General features: G+C 45.9%; 1 protein-coding gene across 1 annotated transcript in view; it reads right to left on the bottom strand.

The window, feature by feature from the left end:
* Positions 1–25,410, bottom strand: part of GRIK4 (glutamate ionotropic receptor kainate type subunit 4) — a 445,828-nt gene that overhangs the window by 188,107 nt on the left and 232,311 nt on the right. The window contains exon 6 of the mRNA XM_084807214.1: positions 10,054–10,151. Coding sequence (XP_084663340.1) covers positions 10,054–10,151 — 98 coding nt within the window. The remainder of the gene's footprint in view (positions 1–10,053; positions 10,152–25,410) is intronic.

Here is a 25,410-nt window from a genome sequence, read left to right as displayed (position 1 = left end):
CCATCTAGCCAGCGAGCTGAGTTTGCACTGTGTTGCATTTGCTGAGAAAAATCTGCTACCAGAAGACTTGCTCTCCAGAGGGACTGCAGCCATGAGTCCTAATCATAGCTCATTTGCCATTAATAAATCAAAGTGGAGGCAGGGGAGTTCAGCTGCCTCCCTGGGAAACACAGCAGCACCAAGCCCCAAGCGAGGGGACTCGAGTGGTTTCTTCAAAGCATCCTTTCCCGCACGCATCTCGGAGAGCTGGCGTCAGGGGAACACTGTGGGAAGCAGATCCAAAAGGATGACATGGTTCAGAGGCTTTGTGAAATGAGGGGGGAAAGGAAATATTCTTCTTTTGTGCAAAGTGAATGATTTGGAAGGAACATAAAAGATGGCAAAGGGAAACATCTGGTTATGCTACGTGAAACGAAATGTCAAGTCCTCTTTGCTTCCAGTACCGGGGCTTCCGGAAGAGATTGCCCCGTGCCTGCAGTCACGTTCCTCTTGTGGGAAAGGCTGTTAACCAGCTGCGGTGGCTGCTTTATTGGAGGCATGAGCAGTTTGGTTGGTAATAGAAAAGTTAAAGAGCAATAAGCTGCTCTCGGCCTCCATTTCACTCCAAAGACTTCAGCCCAAGCTTGATTAAGAGGGATGGAGGCAGCCTGCGTACGTACCTCCAGGCAGCTTCCTTTAACGAAAGCAGATGGAGCACCCACAAGATGGGCTTGTTGATCATTCAGTGATGACAGATGGAATCTGAGCCTTGCAGCAAACACGGCAGATTGGGGGTGGAGGGGCTTGCAGAGGAAGGACTCAGGGTCAAACTCCCAGCTCAGCTGTGGAAACTTCAGTGACCTCGAGCAGTTCCTGCTATGTATCGGTGCCTCAGCTCTGACCCTGTATGACAACTCTGCTGCCTTTCTCCCACAGAACATCTGACCTCCGCCTGGAGGGAAAAGCACTGGGCTATATGGCTCCAAAAATGGCTCTGCAAAGCATGTAGTGTTTTTCTTGGTTTGTGTGTAAAAACAAAAATGTAATCTGTGGCACCTTTAAAGACTAACAAAGTTATTATGGCATAAGCTTTCATAATCTAGAGTCCACTAGGGATGCTGGTAGGGATGGGGGAGAATTCCACCACAGACCCCAATGAGGCCGGATTCCAAGAATCCAAACCCATTGGGGCCCGTGACATCTACTACACCATTTGCATCCCTGGTTTTGGCCATGATAGGCTCCGCAAATATTTGCATAGCCTATTGCGTCAACAGGGATGCAAACGGCATCCACTACGCCATTTGCATCCCTGTTCACGTGATAGGCTTCACAAATATTTGCGGAGCCTATTGTGGGGAAAAACAGGGATGCAAATGGCGTAGTGGACGCCATTTGCGGCCGTAAAGCTGGTATATTAGCCTAAATGCAGCCGTAAATGGCTGCATTTAGGCTAATCAATCAACTTTATGGCCACAAATGGTGCCCACTATGCCATTTGCATCTGGAGACTCACTTACCCTACCCCAGCGATACAGCACGGCAATGGCGGCCGGCCATATCGCCAGCGGAGTGGAGCCGGCAGCCGGCTCCACAGGATTGCTGCAGAGTGGAGCCAGCCCTGACAGATTCCAGTGGGGGGGGGAAGGGATGGATCACCTCCCCCCCCCACAGACCCCCCCCCCGCCAGACCCAGAGGTAAGGGATTTATATATCCCTAGATACTGGAGAAATTCGAGACAGACTAAAATGACCCTGGATTTCTAAGAGTCCGACCTGTGGAATCCGCTGTGGAACAACCCCCCTCAGGCCATGCAGGGTCCGTGGACTTTCAGATGAGTTTTTTACTTTCCCTAAATTTATGCATATTTATTCATAGGAAAATACACTCGTTTCTGCTGAGGACAAGTGGAATGTAATGGGGGACAATACGCTAAACTTTACATACTGAAGGACATTATGTAAATTCTTATGAAACCTCTTACATAATTATTTGCATATTTTTCCACATGACCCCCCCAAAATTGCATCCATCTGTGAGTGGATGATGGAACAAAAGGCTCTGTCAAGTTTTCCTAGCCCCCACTTCACTTAAATGCCCAAACAGACACAGATGAGAGGCTTCAGTCTACAGCTTTTAATCCATTACTTCATAGGGTCATACAGATGCAAATTCTCAGACAAACTCTGTCTACAAGGAATGCCTTCAGGGGATCCCAATGGAATTTATGAGAGTTGCCATCCGTTTGAAGAGGGAGGCGGTCTCACTAGCCTAACTTAATGTGGGGGAGGTCCCTCTTTTCTCGTGAGGCCTCTAAGCATAGCTTCTCATGCAAGGCCAATTGGGTAGACCATCTAAGTTCTGCCCTGCCATTCTCTCTCTTTGCGCTGCATCTGCACCTGGCATCTGTTAGGTCATCCTCCCCAAGGCCTCTCCTAGGCCTCTCATGGGGGCCTCTCACGGGGGGGGAGGGTTGAGGTAGGACCCTCAAGCTCAGCCATCTGGACATTTGTAACCTGAGAAGCAAGCCTACTCATATCTGGAACAGCCTGGGAAAACACCTCCCCCATGTCTGACAGTTCTCCTTCAGAATCTGAACTGCTATACCACTCCCTGTGCTCAGAAACACCCCTGACAGGCTCTTGGCAATCCGCGAAACACAAACGGAGCAGATTTGACACTGTCCATCCATCCCTAGAGTCCACTTCTGCAAAGCATGAAGCACTGGATTAAGTTAATGTGTATCGGGGTGGGGAACCTGAGGGGTGGGGGGCAAATCTGGCCTTTCTGGGGTAGCAGTTGGGCCCTTTGGGGTGGTATTATTGTTGTTGTTGTTGTTGTTATTTACATTTATATCCCACCTTTCTTCCATCTTGGAACTCAAGGGGGCTTCATGGGGTTCCCAGGCGGCCTCCCCTCCAAGCACTGACTAGACCCAGACCTGCTTAGCTTCGGCATGGTGGCTGCCTCAGGTGCCTTCAGACCAGGCCCTGGTTCCCAGATGACCACGCCTCCTTCCCCTGCTCCTACCTCTTTCCCCCAACCACTGACGGTTTAGTGGTTTTCCGGCTTCTGTGCATTTTTTCCCCATTCTAGAAGTTTGAAATGCTTGTCCTAAGGTCTAGTTATGGCAGTAAGAGCTTTAAGCTACAATATGCTGGCATTTTTGGTATATTTGGTATTTTTTTCCCCATTCCTTTTGCCTTCAGCCCTGCCACCTTTGCCTTCAACCCCATCCACCACTGGAATGTGCCCCCCTAAGAGTTTCTCCAAAACTGAATTCAGCTCTTGGGCTGAAAGAGGTTCCCCTCTCACATTCTTCATTCACACTCCAGGAAACAAGCCTTCAAGCTACACTACTTTATTAGTTAATGACTAGCTTCTTTACAAATGCAGATTCTAGGAAACTCTCAAATTGCAATGAAATAGCTAATCCACACATCTACCAATATCCATAGAGGATATGAAGTGGAAGTTAGAGAAGCTGCCAGCAGTCTGGGCATGAACTTCTGGGCCAGACTAGGTTCGCAGGGATGCCCCTCCCTTAGGGTGGCTCCCTCCTACATTCGCTTCCACGAGTGGCCAACCTGGCAGAGCATCTGCCTCTAACTTTTCCCGCTCCACTCTGCGATGGACCCTAGCATCCCTCAAGTCACACCCCTCACCCTCCTCTGAACATTGGCTTCTCATGGTGGCGGAATGGGGGAGCCATTCAGGCTGGACCATCTGTGTGTCAAGATCCTGGGAAGAAAGTCTTGCCATATCTGGGCTCACTGGGGAGGGTGCCTCCCTCTGTTCTGGCTGTTCCCATTCAGATTCTGAATCTGAGCTGCCAGACATCTCCAAACACTCAGATTCATTCCTGACATCCCCACCACTGATTTACACACACACACACACACACACAGAAAAGAAAATGTGAACAATGTGGATAATTGGGAATGAAAAAGTGCAGCCTGTGACATATATCACATTTGCCCTAGATTTGCTATGTTAGTTATCACCTGTAGTGGGACAGGAAACCATTCATGCCTAGAGAGATATAGAATCAAATTTGTTGATCAAAGGTTGTTTTGTACTTTTACATGTCATGAAACTTTGCTCTCCCCATATGCAAATATGGCAGTTCTTGGGATGCGGGGGGGGGGGAATGCACAACAGAAAATGCAGAGCAATAGTGCAAAAAGGTGACAGACAGGCTGACACATTTCAGACAGGCTGGAGTTCACACAGGTGCTGGGCATGGCCACTGTCTTCATGCCATAGATTTCATTTGCCCCTGATTGCTTGAACCCATGCTGCCTAATCTGCTCATTCTACCTGGTTGCCACCCTGTCCTCTGTCCCTATTAGGAAAGAATGTCCCTGTCACCACAAGCACAGGCCTTTCCCATGAAACACTCCCCTCCACTCATTGCAGGAAATCACCAGGTGTGGAACCATTGCAGCCTGCACAAGTCAGCGAGGAACTGGCCCAGGCTGCATTGCTTTGTGTGTCTGGAGTACGGGAGATCTGAAGTGCTGAAACACTGTCCCCCAGCCCCCAAATCAGAGCTACCTGGCTATACCCTTCCTACAGGAGAAAGAACTAGCTGTCTTGCTGGCAAAAGAGTGAGAATACTTGAGATGGAACAAATGAAAAATAGCTAACATCAGTGGACTGCAATGAAGTAAATTAGCATGAATATAAGGAAGAGTTCCTAATGACAGATGATCAGACGCTGAAGAATGTTCTCAGTCTGAACTTGGGCAGGCAGGCCAACACAGAAGAGACGTAGATTCAGCCAGAGAAAGAAGACAGAAACCAGAAGTGGCTGAGGGGCACGCATTCTGGCAACAGGTGGGATGGGGCCCAAGGAATGGTGGGGGGTGGAGACCCCCTGGGGTCAATAGGCAGCCCACCTGTTACTTCTGTTCAGAGTAACAGAGTCGTAATGCAGGCCCTTATTTATCCATAATTCATCTGGTACAACCCCCTGATGCTTACTAAGGCTATTTAGATATATAGCAAACAGCACTGCAAAAGTTGTATGGAACTAGGGATGTACAGACTGCGTAAAATCTGCTCCATCTGTGTTTCATGGATTTTCAGGTGCCTTTTGTTCTGTCATCCACTCACAGATGGATACACCTTTCTTTTGTCATGTGGAAAAATATGCAAATAATTATGTAAGAAGTATCATAACAAGTTACATAATTTACCTTAGTATGTAACATTTAGCATATTGTCCCCCATTCCATTCAACTTTTCCTCAGCAGGATCATGTGTATTTTTCCTACAAATAAATATGCATAAATTTTGGGAAAGTAAAAAACAAATGCGAAAGTCCACAGATTCTGCACAGCTTGAGGGGCGTGCTCTGCAGTGGATTCTGCAGGTCAGAATCCACTGCAGAATCTTAGAAATCTGAGCTCATTTTAGTCCATCTTGAATTTCTCCAGCATCCCTATATGGAACGAACATGCAGAAAAGGGTTGTGTTGGTTTTCAGAGGATCCCAGAGTTCTGCTTAGTAAACCTGACCCAAGTTATTAGATATGGGGTGGATATCATGTGGCCCATGTGATATCCATGGCCATTTGTAGTGATGGATGAACTTATCCTGTGTGAATTCATTATTTCCTTGGAAAGTAACAAAATCATCCATGACAGCTAAGATGAGAGTTCTCCTTTAATATGAAATTTCATTTCATGTATGTGATTTTTTGCACATGGTTAATATCAAGGTGCATCTTGAAAGCAGTAGCTTGGGAACACATAGCACGGGGTGACTTCATGCATCACCACATTATGTGCCCCCTTTCTGATTGATTGTTTTGATGTGGCCTGCCTCTGTGATGTTGTCACGTGATGTTTATGTCCAATTGTTAATCTCTGATATGAGGACAGACCCCACAGAATTCCCCTGTTTGGTGCTTGAGCTGTGGTGGTGGCAGTGACGACAAGGAGGGAAGCAGCTAATGAGACTGCTTCAAGTAAGTTTTTTTTTGGGGGGGGGTCTAGCTGGTAAGGTGACTGAAAATTTAAAGTGGGGGGAATCTGTGTGCTATTTTACTGTGCATGCTCCAAAGCATGAAATCAATTCCAAACTTAATAGTGAATTTGTAATATATCGAACCAGGCTCATTACAAAGGTGAGCATTACGGAGCAGTTTCGACCAACAAGCTGACTAATTAGGAACTTGCGTGGCATCACTAGGGGTTTGTGCAGCCCCTACATGTCCCTCCCCCCACCAGACTGATCTGCAGTAGGATTTGAAGGGGGAGTATATGTGCGTGTGTGTGTGATAATTGTGTCTGTGAGGTGTGTGTCTGTGTGATGTGTAGTGTGCGCATATGTGTGGGTGTGCAGCCACTGGCCGCCCATCCAACACCCTCAACCCAAGGACAGTTGTCCCCCCCTTGCATCAGAAGCACAGTATCCACTGAAAGGGAAATCACCAGAAGGAGGGTGAGGGTGCAGCGTGTCTCTCCTCAGAGACCCATTACACCCACCATTAGACCCTGTAATATACTGTTGCTGGCAAGGGAACATTTCCCAAAGAAAGACATATCCCTCCCCTTCTAAGGTTTCATTTTATTCCATGGCATTTCCCCAAAAGAAGCAAACAGCCAGAAATTCTGTTATACATACAGTTTACTAGAGATTATAAAGTACAAAAGATATAGCAGAGCAAAACCATAAGAAATATACATATAATGCAAAGGAACAGGAATAAAACATTGCAATTTCAAAGACCTGAGGGATGCCATCACAGATTTCAGTGAAGACATAAAGAAAATCATGAAATAATAAAACTGTAATGCATTTCCAATTTCACTGGCTTAAAAACAGCTATTGCACTCAATATTGCTGCAAAAGAAATCAGATCGATAATTTAGGAAGCATAGAGTAGATTCGCCTCCCAAGTCCCCCCAAAGTCCAGATGTTCTCTTAAGTAGCTATCCTGGGGGAAAGTCAATGGCCATCATCCCATTGTCTATGATAATGGAACCAGAAAGCTGTTCCCTTTGCACTGGGTACCAAATGCTTTCAAAAGCCCAGCCTACAGACTGATCTCATGAGTTCTGAAATTTGGAAAGCCCTTTATTGGCCCAAGGAGGTGACAAATCCATAATAAGAGGTTCTGTGTTTTGGCATCCTCTCTGTGGTGATGGATGTGGATTAGGTAGGACTTCTTAAGGTAAGCATATGACACTGAGTTGGACCATTGGTCCTCCTATGGTGACTGGGAGCACTCTTGGACCCAGATCTCTCCCAGCCCTGCTACCAGAGACTCTTTAACTGAAGATGCCTGAGACTGAACCAGGGGTCTTCTGCATGCAAAACATGCACTCTGCCACAAATCCATGTTCACTCCCCAAATTTGGTCTAAGGGATGTTACTGACGCAACACTTCAAATATGGTCCAAATATGGTTGGCCACTACAATATCTGCCCCACACCCTTTTTGGCCCATCATAAGAAGAGGCATCTTCCTAGTCCCTCACAAGGGGGGGGGAGGTTGATACCAGATGTGGATAAGGCTGGGCACAGTAAGGTGAAGCTGGAAAAGGGAGGTTCTGGTGTTTTGAAAAGTCATGGAAGAGAATATGAATTTTAACAAAGGGACATGAAGAAATATAACACCCTTGAGGAACACAGGAAGCTGCCTTATATTGAGTCAGACTATTGGCCCATCCAGCTCAGTATTGTTGACACCAACTGGCAGGATCTCTCCAGGGTTTCAGGCAGGATTGAGCCTGGGACTGTCTTCATGCAAAGCATGTACTCTGTGCCTGAGCTACAGCCCCCAACCAAGAGGGGAAAGACTTCAAGCATATCCTCATGATAGGGATGTATGGATTTTGTTAAATCCATTCTGTCTGTGTTACAGAGATTGTCATGCTTCTTTCATTCTGTCGTCTGCTCATGGACCGAATTGGATTTGTTTTAAGGATGTACAAGAATTTTGTTCCATTTGTGCAAATGTGGAATTTGTGCGAATCCCCCCCAGGTAAAAAACTGGCCTGCAAGTCCACAAAATCTGTGTGACTCAGAAAAAGCCAGTCTGCTCCAGAATTCACAGGCTGGCTTCACAGAAATCTAAACCCATTTGAATCTGTTGTGGATTTCTCCAGCATCCCTCCTTTTAGGCCATAAAGGGACAGAAGCTGCCTTTTTAAAAGTACAAAAGCAGGAAGCCAAATCCAGTAACTGCACTCTGTACTTTATCTCTGGTTCTGTGGCATCCACACTGCCCTGCTTAAATCCGGCCAGGATTTTATTCGAGACACAACTCAAAAACTTTCGGAAATGCTTGGCTGCAGAAAGATTTCTCTGAGTCGTGCAATTTGAAGGCAGTGAATGGCTGCAATTCATTTACGAATGTCTCCTATTGACTGGTTGACTTTCAATCATTCCAGTAGCTTGGTGGCAAGGGACATGCTGGAGAGTCCACTAAAAGGCAGAAAGATGCAACTAGGGTTTAAGCGGATGAATTACAGGAGCTCCATTCTGTTCCTTGGGAATGGAGATGGATCAGCACGAGGCAGTGCAGAGGCTTATAAAATATTAAATCAAGTGAACAATTTGGAAGCAGATCAGATGGGTTTAGTATTGAAAGTAAAACACCTAACAAAGGGGAGTGTGGCGTCGGTGTTTGTGAGTGTGTGCACGTGTCGTGTACAAGCCAATGGTATCGCTGGGAGGTCAGGCATGATTTTTCCCCCACCACACAGTGAAAACTTACATCTGAGCTTCTGGCAAACATTTTCACTAGTGACAAAAACCACCTCTCCTGCTTTTGGTCATCTTTGGAGGATCACATCAAAAGGGGGACAAAGGTTTTTAAATCTGCAAAATCAATTTAGAGTGAAGGAACAGTTCCCTTGCCCACTATGGTCCACTCTGGCAATGGGTCTCAAAGGCTTCTGCTGTGGGTAGGGATGCAGAGGAATCCAGTTTGGGAGTGGAGCTTGGTGAGTTCACCATCTCGGCTCCCTGGATGCCAGCTCGCAGATCCCTGAGCTTGTCCAACTCAGCAAATGCCAAGTCAAGAAAGCCTGTGCTTTTCCACTTTTCCATGAGACGCCATTTTGCTCAAAATAGCAGGCAAGCTATTTATGGAAATCAGGATTTTACGCAAAATGGCAGCTGTAAATAGTGTGATTTGGGCAAAATTGCAGGCATAAATGGTCTAATTAGACCATTTACACATGCAATGTTGAGCAAATCATGGTATTTACAGCTGCCATTTTGCACAAAATCATGATTTCTGTAAATAGCTTGCCTGCAATTTTGCACAAAATGGTGGCTCATGGAAAACTGGGAAACCATGACCTCTCGCTGGGCTCCCATGGACCATCTGGTGGCTTGTCCCATGTGCCCACCAGGGTAGGGCAAGTGGCAGGAGCCTAGTGAGTGGCTTGGGAGGACAAGGGGGAGTTTGCCCATCCCTAGCTGGCCATTTTTCCTATCCTGTCCTCTTGGATCTTTTTAACAGGAGGGAGTGCTGGATACAACAGATATTGAAGCTGATATCTCCTACATGAGAAGCATGTATTCTACCATGCAGCCACGGCTTCTGCCCTCATCTCTAGGTCCTTCATCATAAACACTTTAAAGGCACCAAAAAGTAGAGTGGCCATTCACACATGGCCAAAAATTAGAAAATGCATCACCAAAAAAGAAGACAAAAGAGGACAGAAATTTGCATTAAAATGCATACATTAATTTATACCTATAGATGCAAATGTAGAAATAATTGCTATATATTAAATAGAGATACAACACATCTCATCATATTGTGGAAGACTGTGACCAGGTGTCCTGAGTGCCTGCTCAGTCTGCTGTCCAGTCGCTAAGAGCTGATGGTCAACTCCAAGGCCCCTGGAGCTCTCCCTTCTTAAGGTTTGTTATCTTTGGACTGGACTTGGACTACACAGCCATTCAAATGGGGGATGCCTTCAAACAGAGGACTGACAGCCCAGCAAATAGACAACTGTCTCTCTGTACAGTAGGACACATGGCCACCCTACTGAAAAGCTCTGTTCCTAGACCGCAGTGTCGACAGCAAGGTTCTTACCACTCACCTCTTTCTCCCCACAGATATTGCTGATGATAGAGCTGGATGCAGGACTTGAAGATGGTCCCAGGACAGCAACCACCCCTTTTGGAAGGATCTGGCACACTGGTGATCCCCATGGAGAAAGTCAGCCAAGAGGAGAGGAAAGAAGAGTTACTGGGATTCTCGGAGAAAAGGATGAGTCAAGATGCAAGAACTGAATTGCTGGATTTGACCAAAGTCCATAGTCTTGTGTTCTGTTTCCAATAGGCCCAATCAAATGCCTCTGGGAAGCTCATGAGCAAGTCATTAGGGTGACGGCTTCATCCTCTTTATCCACAGCACTTTTATTAATTCCATTTTTACTTCCAAGGAGCTCGAGGTGGTATACATTGTTCTTCCTCCTCCATTTTATCCTCACAACAGTCCTATAAGGTAAGCTTGGCTGAGAGAGAGTGGGAATGCCAGGTCACCCAATGAGATTCATGGCTGAGTGAGTGGGGATTTGAGCTGGGGTTGCCCCAGTTCTAGTCCAACTGTCTAACCACTACACCGCATTGGCTGTCAACCTTTGAACATATAGCTGCCCTGTGTCCAATAATTGACCATCTTACCCAGTAAAGTCTACCTGGCTGGCATCAGCTTCAGGCATTTGGCTCCCCCACTCTTCCTACCTGCAACCATTGATTGATTGATTTAGAGATAGAACCTGGGACCTTTGGCATGCAAATCATGTGCTCTACCAGTGAGCTATAGAATGTCTCCTCCATTTCATTCTCACAACAACCCTGAGAGGTAGATTAGGCTGAATAATAGTGGCTCTAATCACCCAGCGATCTTCAAGACTAAGGGAGGATTTGAAGTCAAGTCTCCCTGTTCTAAGTCCTGAAGTAGGACACCGAGAGCGCAATCCTATGGCCACTAGTCAGCAGCTAGGTGGCCATAGGATAGGTTAGTTCCTGGGAACTGACCGTGGAACCCACGCTCCAAGGTCAGTTCCCTGAGAACCGACCTTTACCTCCTCCTGCCCTGCCTCGTAGGCAGCACGGAGCGGCCCCGTGCTCCACACTTGTAAGAGCAGCGCAGAGCTGTGAAAACAGGGCATTCCTGGGGGCGGGCCAGGGCAGGGAGGGCAGGAGTGCCTTTCCGACGTGTCCTATGTGTTGTCCGGCCTCTGCCCCCCGCTCTGACTTCCTGTGGCTAGACAGCTGAAATCTGCTGTCTAGCCGCGAATGCAGGGCGGCTGAAGCACAGAGAAGATCCCCTTCGCCCTGTTCCTGCCCTGCATTGGACAGGCAGTTGCCTCCAAGTTCAGAGATGGCCACCTATCGCAATAGGATTGCACTATGAAGGAAAAAAGCTTTGTGGCTGTCAGGAGCGCCTTGGCGGCCTCTCTCAGTAGATTCCAATAGCCAATTCAAGACACAGACGAAAGGAATTCTTTTCAAAGCTTTAATCCTTTTACACCTTAATGACTCTTTCAGATGCTAATCACCAGCGACTAAGCAAGGAACAGCAGAGTGGCCTATGCTCCGAGTAGTCAGTTGATCCCCATTTGAAAGAGAGCCACTTGAAGACCCAGAACTTATGGGCTATGGAGAGATTCTCCCTCTTTCCCTTGGGTCCACGGGAGGCGGCCATTGCTTGCACGCCAAACGAGTGCTACACCTCCTTTCCGCGCCCTCCATCGCTCGTCACTCTTTGTGTCTGCATCAAGCATCTAAGAAGCCCCCCTCCCGCACTCCCTCACTACCAGGGTCACTATCTATCTCTGGAATGCTGGCAGGAGGAATCTCTGCCAGGTGCTGAGCCTGTGAGGGATGAGCATGCTCCTCTACCATGGATTGCTGTTCCTCCTCAGAATCAGAACTGCTCTGGGGCTCTCTGGGCTCAGTTTCCACCTGACAGTTATTTGATGCCAAATAACTCATGTACATGGAATCTTTTACTCTTATTTTATCTCTCCCTTCTTCCTGTCACTTCTGGACTCATCCGGTGGTGCTAAAGGCTCTATTCATTGCAGCTAATGGGAGATATTAAATGAGGAAATGACCCAGGTTAAAGCAACATTCTCTGCATGACAAACTTGCATACATTTTTCCCTCCCTTCATCTTCAGAGCCAAGTAATACCCATGTGTGATTTAAATTATTTTAGTCTTGGTTTCTCTTTGTTGTACATTCTGTTCATCCTCCCGCATCCAGCTCCAAAGTGGTGTGAAATTTTGCCACATGTTACATGCATATGTGTGGCAAAAGGTGTGATAAAACAGTATTATTTATTTTATTTTATTTATTGCATTTATACCCCGCCTTTTTTCCTCTTGCAAGGAACCCAAGGCGGCTTACATTATCCTCCTCCTCTCCATTTTATCCTCACAACAACAACCCTGTGAGGTGGGTTGGGCTGAGAGTGTGTGACTGGCCCAAAGTCACCCAGTGAGCTTCCATGGCCGAGTGGGGACTAGAACCCGGATCTCCCAAGTCCCAGTCCAACACTCTTGCCACTACACCACGCTGGCTACACACAGTGGCTACACACAGTAGTCATCCGAGAGCCCGTGCAAACAACTGGTTTACGTCGGGATGAACTCTCTCTCACTTGGCCATCTTTCTTAACCTGCTAAGTGGTAAGTGGATAAGGAAGACATTGGGAACAGGTGTGGGAACGTAAAGTCGTCATTTGTCATCACCTGAAATATGGGCCAATTCTAGCAGGGACAGGCAAATTTGTTAGTTTTGGTTTCTCTCAGTTTCTCATTTTTCTGGTCTTAAATTCAATTTGTCCTGAACTTTAAATGACAATCCGCACACATTTTCTGTGCATATCTCCCCCCCATGTACAGCTTCTTTGCAAGCAATTTTCTGAATATAGTGCATTTTAAATATTATTTTCACTAATATATGCATTTTGGTGCACATTTCCTTAATATGCATGTCTTTGTATGCATTTTTTACTGGGCGCCTTCATTGAAAAATCTGGAGAAATGTGTATTTTGAAGGATAACTTGAGCTTCGGTTTGTGTATTGGTTCAAAAGTGCACCATTAGGCAAGACTGCATGAAAATGCGAACCAAAGTAATCTCTCTCCGATCCCTGTTTACAGTTACACACCCCATGTGATTTATTATATATTCACAGAAGTCATATTCCACCTTTTGCTGAGGGTGGCCTCAGCGTGACTTACAAATTAAGGCAATAAAATACAATAAAAAGACAGTATCAAAACACTAAAACAAAATGGCAAGCAGAAGATATTTAAAAATAGCTTAAAAAAATAAAAGGGATCTTAAATACAATTGAAAGCATGAGAGAGTAGAGTAGACTTCAGATGGCACCTAAAAGAAAAGGGTTTGGAGACAGGAACTACCTTCTGCAAGATGAAGGGACCTTCCATGAGAGGAAGTGTTCTGCTTGATTTTGGGGGATCCCACACACACACCACAGCTCACCCCATTCATCAGGGTCTCCTGACCCTCTGTGCAGTATTTTCAGAAGACCAAGAGGGCTGCTGTGGGAAGTAGAGGGCAAGGAAGTCCACATCCACAGTGCAGTTGATCCAGCATAAATCTGGATCCAACCCAAGAAGTTGGTGACAGGCAAACAGGGTCTAGGGAGAGAGTTTCATAATTTGGGTGCCACCAGAGAAAAGGCCCTCTCTCTCCAGTCACCAATTGTGTTACCTCAGAAAGCAGGGGCACAGGGATAAAGGCCTCCAAGGAACATTTTAATTGGCAGGCCAATTGATGTGGGAGAAAGGGGTCCTTGAGATCTATAGAAGGATAACTGTGATTTTGCAATGGAGTTGCCCAGTAGAAGAATATCCAATATTTTTGAAGGACAAGACGACCTTGTATATGAGTGGAAGTGAGTGCCTTGGCTCACTTGCTAAGATAGTTATTCGCTGCAGGCACCTTACTAAATACTCCCATGACCTGCTTCTGGCACTCTGCAGTATGGAATATGAATGGTGATTGCTGAGGGTCTGAGAGGTGGACAGTGGCAGGATCTTGTTTGGTTCCCTTTGCCACAATTGTTCAATGAAATTCCAAATGATTTTTTACAGGGAAGGTCAGTGAGCAGGAGAAGAGGACAAAGTATCATCCCTGCATCAGCTGTCCTGACATAATCTTTGCTAAGAACATAAGAACATAAGAAGAGCCATGCTTGATCAGACCAAAGGTCCATCCAGTCCAGCATTCTGCTCACACAGTGGCCAAACAGATGCCTGTGGGAAGCCTACAAATAGGACATGAGTACAATAGCATCCTCCCACTCATGTTCTCCAACAACTAGTGCACATTAACATACTGCCTCTGGTGGTAGCATGTAGCCATCAGGACGAGTAGCCATTGACAGCCATCTCCTCCACGAAGATGTCTAACCCCCTTTTAAAGCCATCCAACTTGGTGGCGATGCACAAGCATCTCTCCATAAGATCCCTAGCAACACCACTGATACCCAGAAAAAAGAGCAGAAAGGGTGGGGGATACAAGACAACGAGGAGGTCCAGAGAAGAACCCCTCACTGCTTTAGAAGTAGGAGAAAGGGATTTTATTTCTATTTATCATTTATTATTGCATTTCTATCCCGCCTTTTTTCCTCTTGCAAGGAACCCAAGGCAGCTTACATGGTCCCCCTCCTCTCCATTTTATCCTCACAACAACTCTGTGAGGTAGGTTATGCTGAGAGTCGGTGACTGGCCCAAAATCACCCAGTGAGCTTCATGGCTGAGTGGGGACTAGAACCCGGATCTGCACAGTCCCAGTCCGACACTCCAACCACTACACCACACTGGCTCTCTGGGACAGCATAAGGAGGAGGTAGAAGATTAACTGGGACCACGGAGGGAGTGACAGCCACACCCTTACTTAAGCTTGAGATCTTGGCAGGAAGGACAATGGGGCGGGACAGAGGTGGAGCATCTCTTGCCCTTTGTACAGTTTAAATAACTGACACTACTGTATCATAGCAGTTTTCTATTTATTCCTCACAACTGTCCACATCTGTTCAAGAAGGAAGAAGAAATCCAAAACAGAAACAGGAGTAATGAAGTTGGAACAGTTTATCTGGGGATGCTGCGTCTTCTGTGGCATTTCGAATCCCCTTTGAAAAAGTTCCTGCAGTCTCGACATACATTATTAAGAAATCACTGAAGAAGAAGAAAGGCTACAGTCTGTGTTGTCAAGAGACTTGGACATTACCATAATGGTTACTTTCAGCCTTTAAAAAAAATCATGAATGTATAATGTAATGCTATGAGGATGGTGCAGGGAGCCTAGACTCTAGAGAATTAGTCTCAATTCTGCCGATTAAGTCATCCTGCCTTCTCTATCCTTTCTCTCATAATAGGGATGTTAACAACTCTAACAGAGAAATCATCGAATCTGCAGACGTTTGGACCAACTCCCTCCCAGACAAAGATATCGAGAGTGTGAGATGACGACTGCTTAAGAGACCTTTCCCTATCCTGGTGCCTTTCAGATATTTTGAACTACAACTCCCAGCATGCCTGACCATTGACCATGCTGGCTCAGGCTGATGGGAGCTGAAGTCCAACATCTGGAGAGCACCAGGTTAGGGAAGGCTGGCTTACGAAATTCCTCCAGAGCACTTACATCATTTCTCCCAACATATTATTTCTCTAGATTGGTCATTTTCAAATGGTGGTATGGGGAACACGGACATGGCCGGGGTACACCAGGTTCCCTGTGCCTGAAAAATGGACACACCTCATGTCAATGTTGTGCATGTGTCATGGCTGTATAAAGATGGTGCCTGTGTCATCTGTTGAACCTTAACTATTTAATTCACATCCCTCAGAGGCAGAGGTGTTGGGGAGCCAGGCCTCGCATGGACATGTTGCTGACACTTTTTAATTAGCAGGGATGCTGACATTATCTCCCCCCGCTCCCCAATTCCCTTTTCCTTCAGAGCAATCCTCACAGTAGCTGGGGAAAAATGAATTTTCCCAGCAACGATATATTGTTCTTTGTTGCAATGCAAAGCATTTTGTGGTGTTTTCAGTCTTGAATGGGCCATTAAGACCCATTTGCTTTACAAAAGACCTGTTGCTGGTGGAAATGAAAGCTGCCAGAACTGGTTTGTTGATACGGATTGACACAACGGCCTGGATTTTTGGACTCTCCTTTGGGGTGTGGCTATGGGACTGTCATGAAGAGCTCCTCCATTTCAAAATTTGCCACTACACCACTGCTCACTATGGATGCCAGCAAAGTTTGCAAAGAGCCAGTGTGGCGTAGTGGCGAGAGTGTTGGACTGGGAGCCCAACGATCTGGGTTCTAGTCCCCACTCAACCATGGAAGCTCACTGGGTGACTTTGGGCCAGTCACACACTCTCAGCCCAACCCACCTCACAGGGCTGTTGTTGTGAGGATAAAACGGAGAGGAGGAGGATCATGTAAGCTGCCTTGGGTTCCTTGCAAGAGGAAAACAGGCGGGGTATAAATGCAATAAATAAATAAATAAATAATTTTCTCTAAGCTCCAGTTTGCATATGAGCTTCAAGGCTGATTAAAAAAAGCTTGCCTCAAAAGGAAAGGTGAGCCTTGCAAGGCTCCAAGTTACTCAGCTCAGTGTAAAACCTGAGCCAGAGAATAACTCCTGGCTTGGCCCCCAGCCTCCAAATCCCTCCCACTAACTCATCCCACTGACCCCTTCCTTTTCAATGGAACTTATCTATTCGGGGAAACTGCAGGGGCTGCACTCCAAATGCACTAAAAGAGAATGACGGAAGTCTGATCTCTTGCCACTGCTGCTGCCCCAGATAGACAAGTTGTGTTGAAAGAGAAGGGATCAGGTTGTAGGGAAAAGGATCATCCCAGCAACAGCTACATCAATTGATTTTGCATTCTGACATAACCTTTGTAACACAAGCATCTCCCCATACAGATCCCCACTATGCCCCCAGCCCCAGCCCCTGAAAGAGCATAGACGGTGAAGAATGGAAGTCAACAGGGATAAAACTGGCCAGTGGGAACTCTAAAGGTAGGGGAGGGGGATGGCGGGAGGAAAGGTGGAAGATTAATTGGGTTCAAGGATGAGAAGATGCTGGGTTACACACATGCCCTTCTCTAACCCTGAGAACTTGGCAGGAAAGATGGGGGGGTTGGGGGGCTGGCCATCTGGGCCTGGGATTTAGGAACCTCGGCTTGACTTGGAAAATGGGCCAAGTCATTTGTGGTTATTTCAAAGTCAATCTGCGATGTGTGGAGATAATTGGCCCATAAAGGTTTATACATCTCTTTTAGCAGGGTTCTTAATGCAGGCCTGCAGCAGAGTTTACTTTCTCCTAGTCCAGTGGGAAAAGGGAGTCTGGGGTCTGGGTTGTCCTTAAGGGGATGGTGCATAGTTAATTCACTGGGACTGACCTAACACCACGTCAACACTGCATGGGCACTGATGCCATTTTTATTGATCAATTGTTGGCCCCTGGCATATGTGGTAGCATCAGTGGGAGCAGCAGAGTTTAATTGCAGGGCTCTGCAACCTGCCTACCCCCTACTCTGTTGAAGACTGATTATGCACTTGGTTCAGATCCTACCTCACTGTTATTGCAGAAACAATCTATCTATATCACTTTGTATATAGTTCTCCCACTGCCAAGCAAAAGGAGGAGGACTCTTTGAATCTCTCCCTCCATGGCTCCAAGGTTCTAGTGTGTAACTTGTGGTACCTTCTTTTAAATAATTTTAAAATCATTGGAAGAGTTTCATTTAGCTCCTCAGTGTCTGTCTTCCCTCCTTTAGCTTCTTCAGATGACTTTAACATTTGTGTTTTTGCTATCAGGTACTTGCCCACTGACTTTAGAAAGAAGAATACGGGCAATTTCCAGGAAGTGCCTTTTGTTTAAGAAGCTGTCATGGGCCCCTTGCAAAACCTGAGGGCTTTCAATTATTCCTCAGAATATCAAGCCTTGTGGAAAAGCAATCTTTATTTGTGTGTGGGCATGCATGTTTGAAGGAGCGAAAAGTCCTAAAGTGGGGTGTGTGGGATTTTTGTCACACATGTAAAGAGGAAAAGTTAGGTGAGTGCTTTGCCATGCTTTGTCTCGAGGGTAGCTGAGGAGAAAAGATGAAGAGAGAGGGGGTTAAGTTGTCATAGCAACTGAGCTCTAACAAGTGCTAGAGGGAAAAAAGAAAAAGAAAAATGGGGGGGTGGAAAAGAGAGAAAAAGCTTATCATTTGCAGGGTGAAAACATCCAGTGGAATTAGAGAAAAGGAACTGAAACTAAGTGAAGATGCCTCCAGCAAAGGATTAGTCCCTGTAGAGAGAGTTTCCTCTGTTGTTAACAAGTTCCATTTTAACAGAATGGGGTACTAATTTCCCACAGAGGCACAGAGAAGTAGACAGGCCTTGGCCTGGACTCCCAATCCTCATAGACCTTCCAGGTGTTAGAAAAAAAAGGAGACTCCATAACCATTGGCGTCTCAAGTTATGTAAGAGCCCGAGTGGCGGGAAAATATAGGCGGAGCAAAAAGGGAATCATACTGACGCACTCATGACTAACGGCTTGGTAAGCTGATAGTGACTGTTTATTGGATATTAACTTAGTGAGCCGATGTACTAACTGTTTCATTGGTTACTGGTGAGAACAATAGAAGCGATATGATATAAAGGGCTTTTGCACACGTGTCTCGGGGTCCAGACTGCTCTGCACCCGTTTTGCAAAACGTTCAATAAAATAGTGTTGGATCCACTGCTGCCTGCCTGGCATTCTTTTCTTCTAAACCGAAAGCAAGGACTTTTTATCTAACACAGGCATGCATGCTTACAGAAAATGTCTCCTCAGGTTCAACCTTTTTGGTTACTTGCCATCTCCCCCAGGTGGTGTGCATCAGGCCCTCTTGGATGTGAAGAGGAGTGGGACCCGGAATGGAGGATTCTGGTTGCATGAACACATGACTCATTGCTAGCTATTCGTTTATCAAATTCTATCCTGCCAGAACACCGAATTGTCAAAAGCAAGCAACAAGTGCTTTTTTTTTTTTAAGCAGTCATATGTAGTTAGAAGCTCATTCTACCTTCAACTTGTCAGAGAGCATTAAATGCCCACCCCTGTCACTGTTACAACATCCAGCTCAAATTCCTAGATGGAATCGATCAGGATTCAAAGAGGTGCAGACAGTTCTTTCATGCCTTTCTAATATGCCCTGAGGATTTTTGGATCCCATTTATCTTTGTATGCCTTCATATCCCTAAAAAAAAAAAAAACCTGTTTCGGGAGGCTGCCAAGCCGGCCATTGATGCAGCACAAAGAGCTGCAAGCAAAGGAGGAGACACATAGGAAGTCAATACAGGCCCCGTAGTAGCCAGACATTCTGTGGCAAGCAGGCAAAGAGTCATTGCAGAACAGCTAGATCATAAACAAGGGTAGCCTACCTGGTATGCTTATTTAATTGTATTAAAAACTAATGCTTTTTTAGACACACACACACACACACGAGTGCTATTACATTTAAAAATGAGTGCTTTCCAGTTATCCCAGTGCCTTTGCACTCATCATTGGCTGGTTTCCAATGGAGAAGACATTTTAATCTCCTCCAGCAAAACCAACAGTCTTGTGGCGTCTTAAAGATGAACACGTTTACGGTGACATATGCTTTTGTAGATAAAACGTATGAGTTGTTAAGGTGCCACAAAACTCTTTGTTATCATTGGCCAGAACAGTGGAAGGCAGAAGGAAGTTTACTTCTTGGTGAGCAGTTGGGTAGGATATTGCTAGCGTGTTTTACCATATATTTCCACAAGTAAAAAGGGCTGGAGACTAGGGGCAAAGTGTTGGATGATCCATCATTTCCAATGCTCTGCTGGCTCACTTTGGCCAGGACCGGGGGAACGCATTCTTTTTCTTTTAGTCCTCCAAAAGCTTAAGTTCTCCCCTTCCCCATTGGTTTAAATGGCAGGGAAATTAACTGTCCTAATGACCCCAAACTCCTATGACCCCAGAGCTTTCTGTGGGTGTACCAGGGGCCTCCAGGGCAAATGGTCCACCCTGCCAGTGGAGCTCTTCTCTGCTGGCAGAGAGGACCCTTCTGCTCCATTCTACTCCCCCCCCCCCAGCTTTCCTAGGAGGTTAGGATGGCTGTTAGCTTTTTTTTAAAATGAGCACTGAAAATTAAGGGAGGCATCTGGAATCTCCTTGACAGTGGTGACTGATCAAGAAAGAGATCTTGGGGTTGTAGTGGACATCTCCACTACAACTCCAAGTGTGTGGCTGGTGTGAAAAAAGCAAATTTCATGTTGGGGATCATTAGGAAAGGAATCAAAAATAAAACTACCAATAACATACTGCCTTTATACCAATCTGTGGTGCAACACACTTGGAATACTGTGTACAGTTCTGGTCACAGGACCCAAAAAAGGGTTTTGTAGAGTTGGAAAGGGTGCAGAAAAGAGCAACCCAAGTGATCAAGGGGCTGCAACAACTCCCCTATGAGGAAAGGTTACAATATCTGGGACTTTTTAGCTTAGAAAAAGGTGAGTTAGGGGAGACATGATAGAGGTGTACAAAATTATGCATGGTGGATAGGGAGACATTTTTCAGCTATTAAATGGTGGTTCAGCTATTAAATGGTGGTTCGACTATTAAATAAGGATGGCAATATGATAACAGACAACGAAGAAAAGGCAGAAGTGCTCAATTCCTACTTAGGCTCAGTCTTCTCCCAAAAGAGGGTCTATGACACACACCCCCCCGGCAAAGGCAAAGTACAAGCTGAAGGGGCAGGATTGCAGCTTGAGACCAATAGGTTAAGGAACACCTAATTACTTTGAATGAGTTCAAATCTCCAGGGCCAGATGAACTGCACCCTAGAGTAATAAAGGAACTGGCAGAAGAACTCTCACAACCACTGTCTATTCTCTTTGAGCAATCATGGAGGACGGGGGAAGTGCCAGATGACTGGAGGAGGGCTAACGTTGTCCCTATCTTCAAAAAGGGTAAAAAGTGGAAACCTGGGAACTACAGACCAGTCAGTCTGACATCAATCCCTGGGAGAATTCTGGAGCAGATGATAAAGCAATCCATCTGTAAGCACCTTGAAAACATTGCAGTGATTACGCGAAGCCAACATGGATTTGTCAAGAACAAATCCTGCCAGACGAATCTGATCTCATTTTTTGATCAAGTAACCTCCCTTGTGGACTGTGGGAATGCTGTAGACATAATAATATACATTCACTTCAGCAAAGCTTTCGACAAAGTGCCCCATGATATCCTGATGAGCAAACTAGCTCAAAGTGGGCTAGATGAAACAACGATCCGGTGGATCCACAGTTGGCTACAGAATCGGACTCAAAGAGCGCTTATCAATGGGACCTTCTCAAACTGGGGAGAGGTAACGAGCGGGGTACCGCAGGGCTCAGTCCTGGGCCCAGTGCTCTTCAACATTTTTATTAATGACTTGGATGAGGAGGTGCAGGGAATGCTCATCAGATCTGAAGATGACACAAAATTGGGCATGATAGCTAATACCCTGGAAGACAGAAACAAAATTCAAAGTGATCTGGATAGACTGGAGTGCTGGGCCTGGGAAGAAAACAACAGAATGACATTTCATAGGGATAAATGCCAAGTTCTGCACCTACGAAAAAGAAACCAAATGCACAGTTACAAGATGGGGGATACATGGCTCAACAACACTGCAAGCAAGAAGGATCTTGGAATTGTTGCTGAATATGAGCCAACCATGTGATGTGGCTGCAAAAAAGGCAAATGCTCTTTTGGGCTGCATTAATAGAAGCATTAAGATGCTGAACTGCAGACCGGAAGGTCAGCAGGTCAGCAGTTCGAGACCCAAGTGCTGCGTGATGGAGTGAGCTCCTGTCTTCAGTCCCAGCTTCTGCCAACCTAGCAGTTCGAAAGCAAGAAATTGCAAGTAGATAAATAGGTACCGCCTCGGTGGGAAAGGTAACAGCGTTCCGTGCACCTCGGTGTTCAGTCATGCTGGCCACATGACCACGGAAGCGTCTTCGGACAGCGCTGGCTCTTCGGCTTAGAAACGGGGATGAGCACCGCACCCTAGAGTCGGACACGACTGGTTGGGGACACCTTTACCTTTTTTTAATAGAAGCATAGCTTCCAAATCCTAGGAAGTACTAGTTCCCCTCTACTCAGCACTGGTTAGGCCTCACCTGGAGTACTGTGTCCAGTTCTGGGCACCACATTTTAAGAAGAATGCAGACAAACTGGAGAGGGTTCAGAGGAGGGCAGCAAAGATGATCAGGGGACTGGAAACAAAGCCCTATGAGGAGAGACAGAAAGAACTAGGCATGTTTAGCCTTGAGAAGACTGAGGGGAGATATGATAGCACTCTTCAAGTACTTGAAAGGTTGTCACAGAGAGGAAGGCCAGGATCTCTTCTCGATCATCCCGGAGTGCAGGACACGGAATAATGGGCTCAAGTTACAGGAAGCCAGATTCCGGCTGAACATCAGGAAAAACTTCCTGACTGTTAGAGCAATATGACAATGGAACTAATTCTCTAGGGAGTGGTGGGCTCTCCCACACTGGAGGCATTCAAGATGAGGCTGGACAGCCATCTGTCAGGGATGCTTTGACTTGGATTCCTGCATTGAGTAGGGGGTTGGACTCGATGGCCTTGTAGGCCCCTTCCAACCCTACTATTCTATGATTCTATGATTTTCCCTCTCTCATAATACTAGAACCTGGGGTTATCCCATGAAGCTGACTTCAGGACAGATAAATGAAGTACTTCTTCACCTAGCACATAGTTACATTATGGACTTCACTACTACAAAGTTGTAGTGACAGCCACCAATTTGGATGGCTTTAAAAGGGAATTGGACAAATTCATGGAGGCTATCAGTGGCTACTAGTCTTGATGGCTATATGCTACCTCCAGTGTCAGAGGCAGTATGCCTATGCACACTACTTGCTGGGGAACATGGGTGAGAGGATGCTGTTGCGCTCATGCCCTGCTGAGCAGGTTGGCAGCTGGTTGGCCACTGTGTGAACAGAATGCTGGACTAGATGGACCCTGGGTCTGACTCAGCATGGCTCTTCTTATGTTCTTATGTTCTCTGTGGATGCAGCTCTGTCTCAGTGTGCTTGAGCACATAATTTACACAAATCCACACACAGAGACGCTGGATCCTAACCATTATATTTTTCATAGGTAGCATAGAGCACTGCAGGTAATAATGCTCTTGGAGGACTGGATGAGGAAACAGGGATCATTTCCATGGAATTCTTCCCCCCCCCCGCCCTTCTTTCCTCTTCCTAGTTTTTAAATAGGTTTTGCAGTTAGATGACCCGACCCCCACTCATTCCATACCATTCTCAATTAGAGGTGGCAGCTTCACTTGCTGACTCATATAATCCTGTCTTGTCTTCTTCTACCCATCACACATGGACCAAATGCCTTTGAGGCCACCCAAGAGAGCACAGTCTATTACACTATATTTTTGAGCAGAAATTTGTGCAACCCCTCTTCACATTCTATTATGCCCCACTAAACCTCGATGAAGAGCAGCTAAATCTTTTGAAATATTATTTCTCTGTCTTAAATTAAAGCCAGAAATCCCTCCATTCATTTTGTCAGATGAAATCCCTCCAGGTTCACAGAATGGAGAGAATCTTATAGACGTTTCACAATCCATGAGCCCACAGGAGACAGTCTGGTACAGGGAGAAAAAAAGCAGTTTCTTTCTGGACCTCCCAAGGAAACAAGCTGTTAGATAAAGATATGATTAAACAGACCACTTTGCCTTTTATAAAGGGATTTAGAAACATGAGGAAGGAAGGCTTTACCTGTAATTGCAAAGACTGTACCCATCAATAACCTTTTACAAGAACTGTTGGATCATTTCAGATCAGAGTAATTTACAGATGCTTTTCTTTCAAGAGTAAGTCAATATTGTTACCTCTCTTTAGGTACAGAGACATAAGCCACCCGTGAACTTGATTAAGAACTCTCTGCTTTTGCACTGGTTTAGGAAGAAAGATTGCAGCCCAAACCCCCCTCTCTTTAAAAAAATAAAGATGGTACGTTTTTTAACTTGACAGATTAGCTGGTTAAATGATATTACAGTATTTAAAGCACTGATTTATTAGAACAATCACAAAAGGAGACAAATATTGATGCTAATTGCAAAACCCTTGGGAGTCTTCTAGGAACACAGGTAATAATAAAGGACATGAGCAAGATAGGAACATAGGAAGCTGCCTTATACCAAGTTGGACCCTTGGTCTACCTAGGCCAGTTCGGTCGACACTGACTGGCAGTGGCTCTCCATGTTTACAGGAAATAATTCTTCTAGATCTAACTGGAGACTGAACCTGGGGTCCTCTGCATGCAAAGCATGTGCTCTACCTGAGCCACGACCCTTCTTCCCCTTCTAGAAGATTCCAAATCCTGGTCTCTCAGCACCATGCCAGTACACAGAGAAGCCCTTGCTCCAAAATAAACACAATGGATTCAATGGTAGTTCTGAACTCAAGAGCGAATGTGACCTGTGTGTGTGTGTGTGTGTTTGTTTCATGCTTCCCCCCTCTTCCTGTTCAGAGATGCCCACAGTTACACAGCATATAACCAGGAAGAGAAGCCAGACCTTGTGGCTTCATTGGCAGTGCAGAGAGTAGCTCTCTGGAAAACATTGCATGCAGGTGGCAGTATCCTGGTGTCATTCTGCAAACTCAAATAGCACCAGTGGAGCTCCGCTGAATTTTTCTGTTGTGCATGCAGTTGCCCATTATGCTTGCACAACCAGCTGTGCAAGCCATGGCACAATGGGTTGCACAAAGGATTGCACAAGGGTGATGCGCAATGGGTTGCACAACAGGTTGACCAAGAGTTATGCACAGTGGATTGCACGATGGGCTGCGCTAGAGTTATGCACAATGTGTTGCACAAGCATAATGCACAACCACTTGCACAATCATGCTTGTGCAAATGCAATGACACTACTGGATACTGCCCAGGGATGCCCACTCCTTGATGAGGAGCTGTGGGTGCATGTATGACTACTGCAGTGTTGGAGTGCAAGGAGCCCTCACTCTTGCCATTGCTAGCAGATGACACTATGATGCAACAGAAAAAGGTAACCGGCTGCATACACAAGATTAGAAGCATGGGAAGCTGCCTTATATTAAGACCATTAGTCCATATAGGCCATTACCATTGGCACTGACTGGCAGCAGCTCTCCAGGGTTTCAGGCAAGATCTACGATAGAGATGAATGAGAATTTTGTTTCTGCTCACAAAGCATGCAAGCATGCCCTGTTCAAAGTGATTGTGAGTGCAAGCACGTGTCCACAAAAAGTATTTGTAAACTGCCGAACATGTGGCCACGTTCAATTTGCGCAACTTTCACAGTTCAATTTGCGCAACTTTCCCCATAGGC

Source organism: Heloderma suspectum, chromosome 6, assembly GCF_057233095.1.
Source record: "Heloderma suspectum isolate Gila_16-S chromosome 6, 16-S_ref, whole genome shotgun sequence".
Taxonomy (NCBI): domain Eukaryota; kingdom Metazoa; phylum Chordata; class Lepidosauria; order Squamata; family Helodermatidae; genus Heloderma; species Heloderma suspectum.
This window is presented reverse-complemented; position numbering and strand designations above follow the sequence as displayed.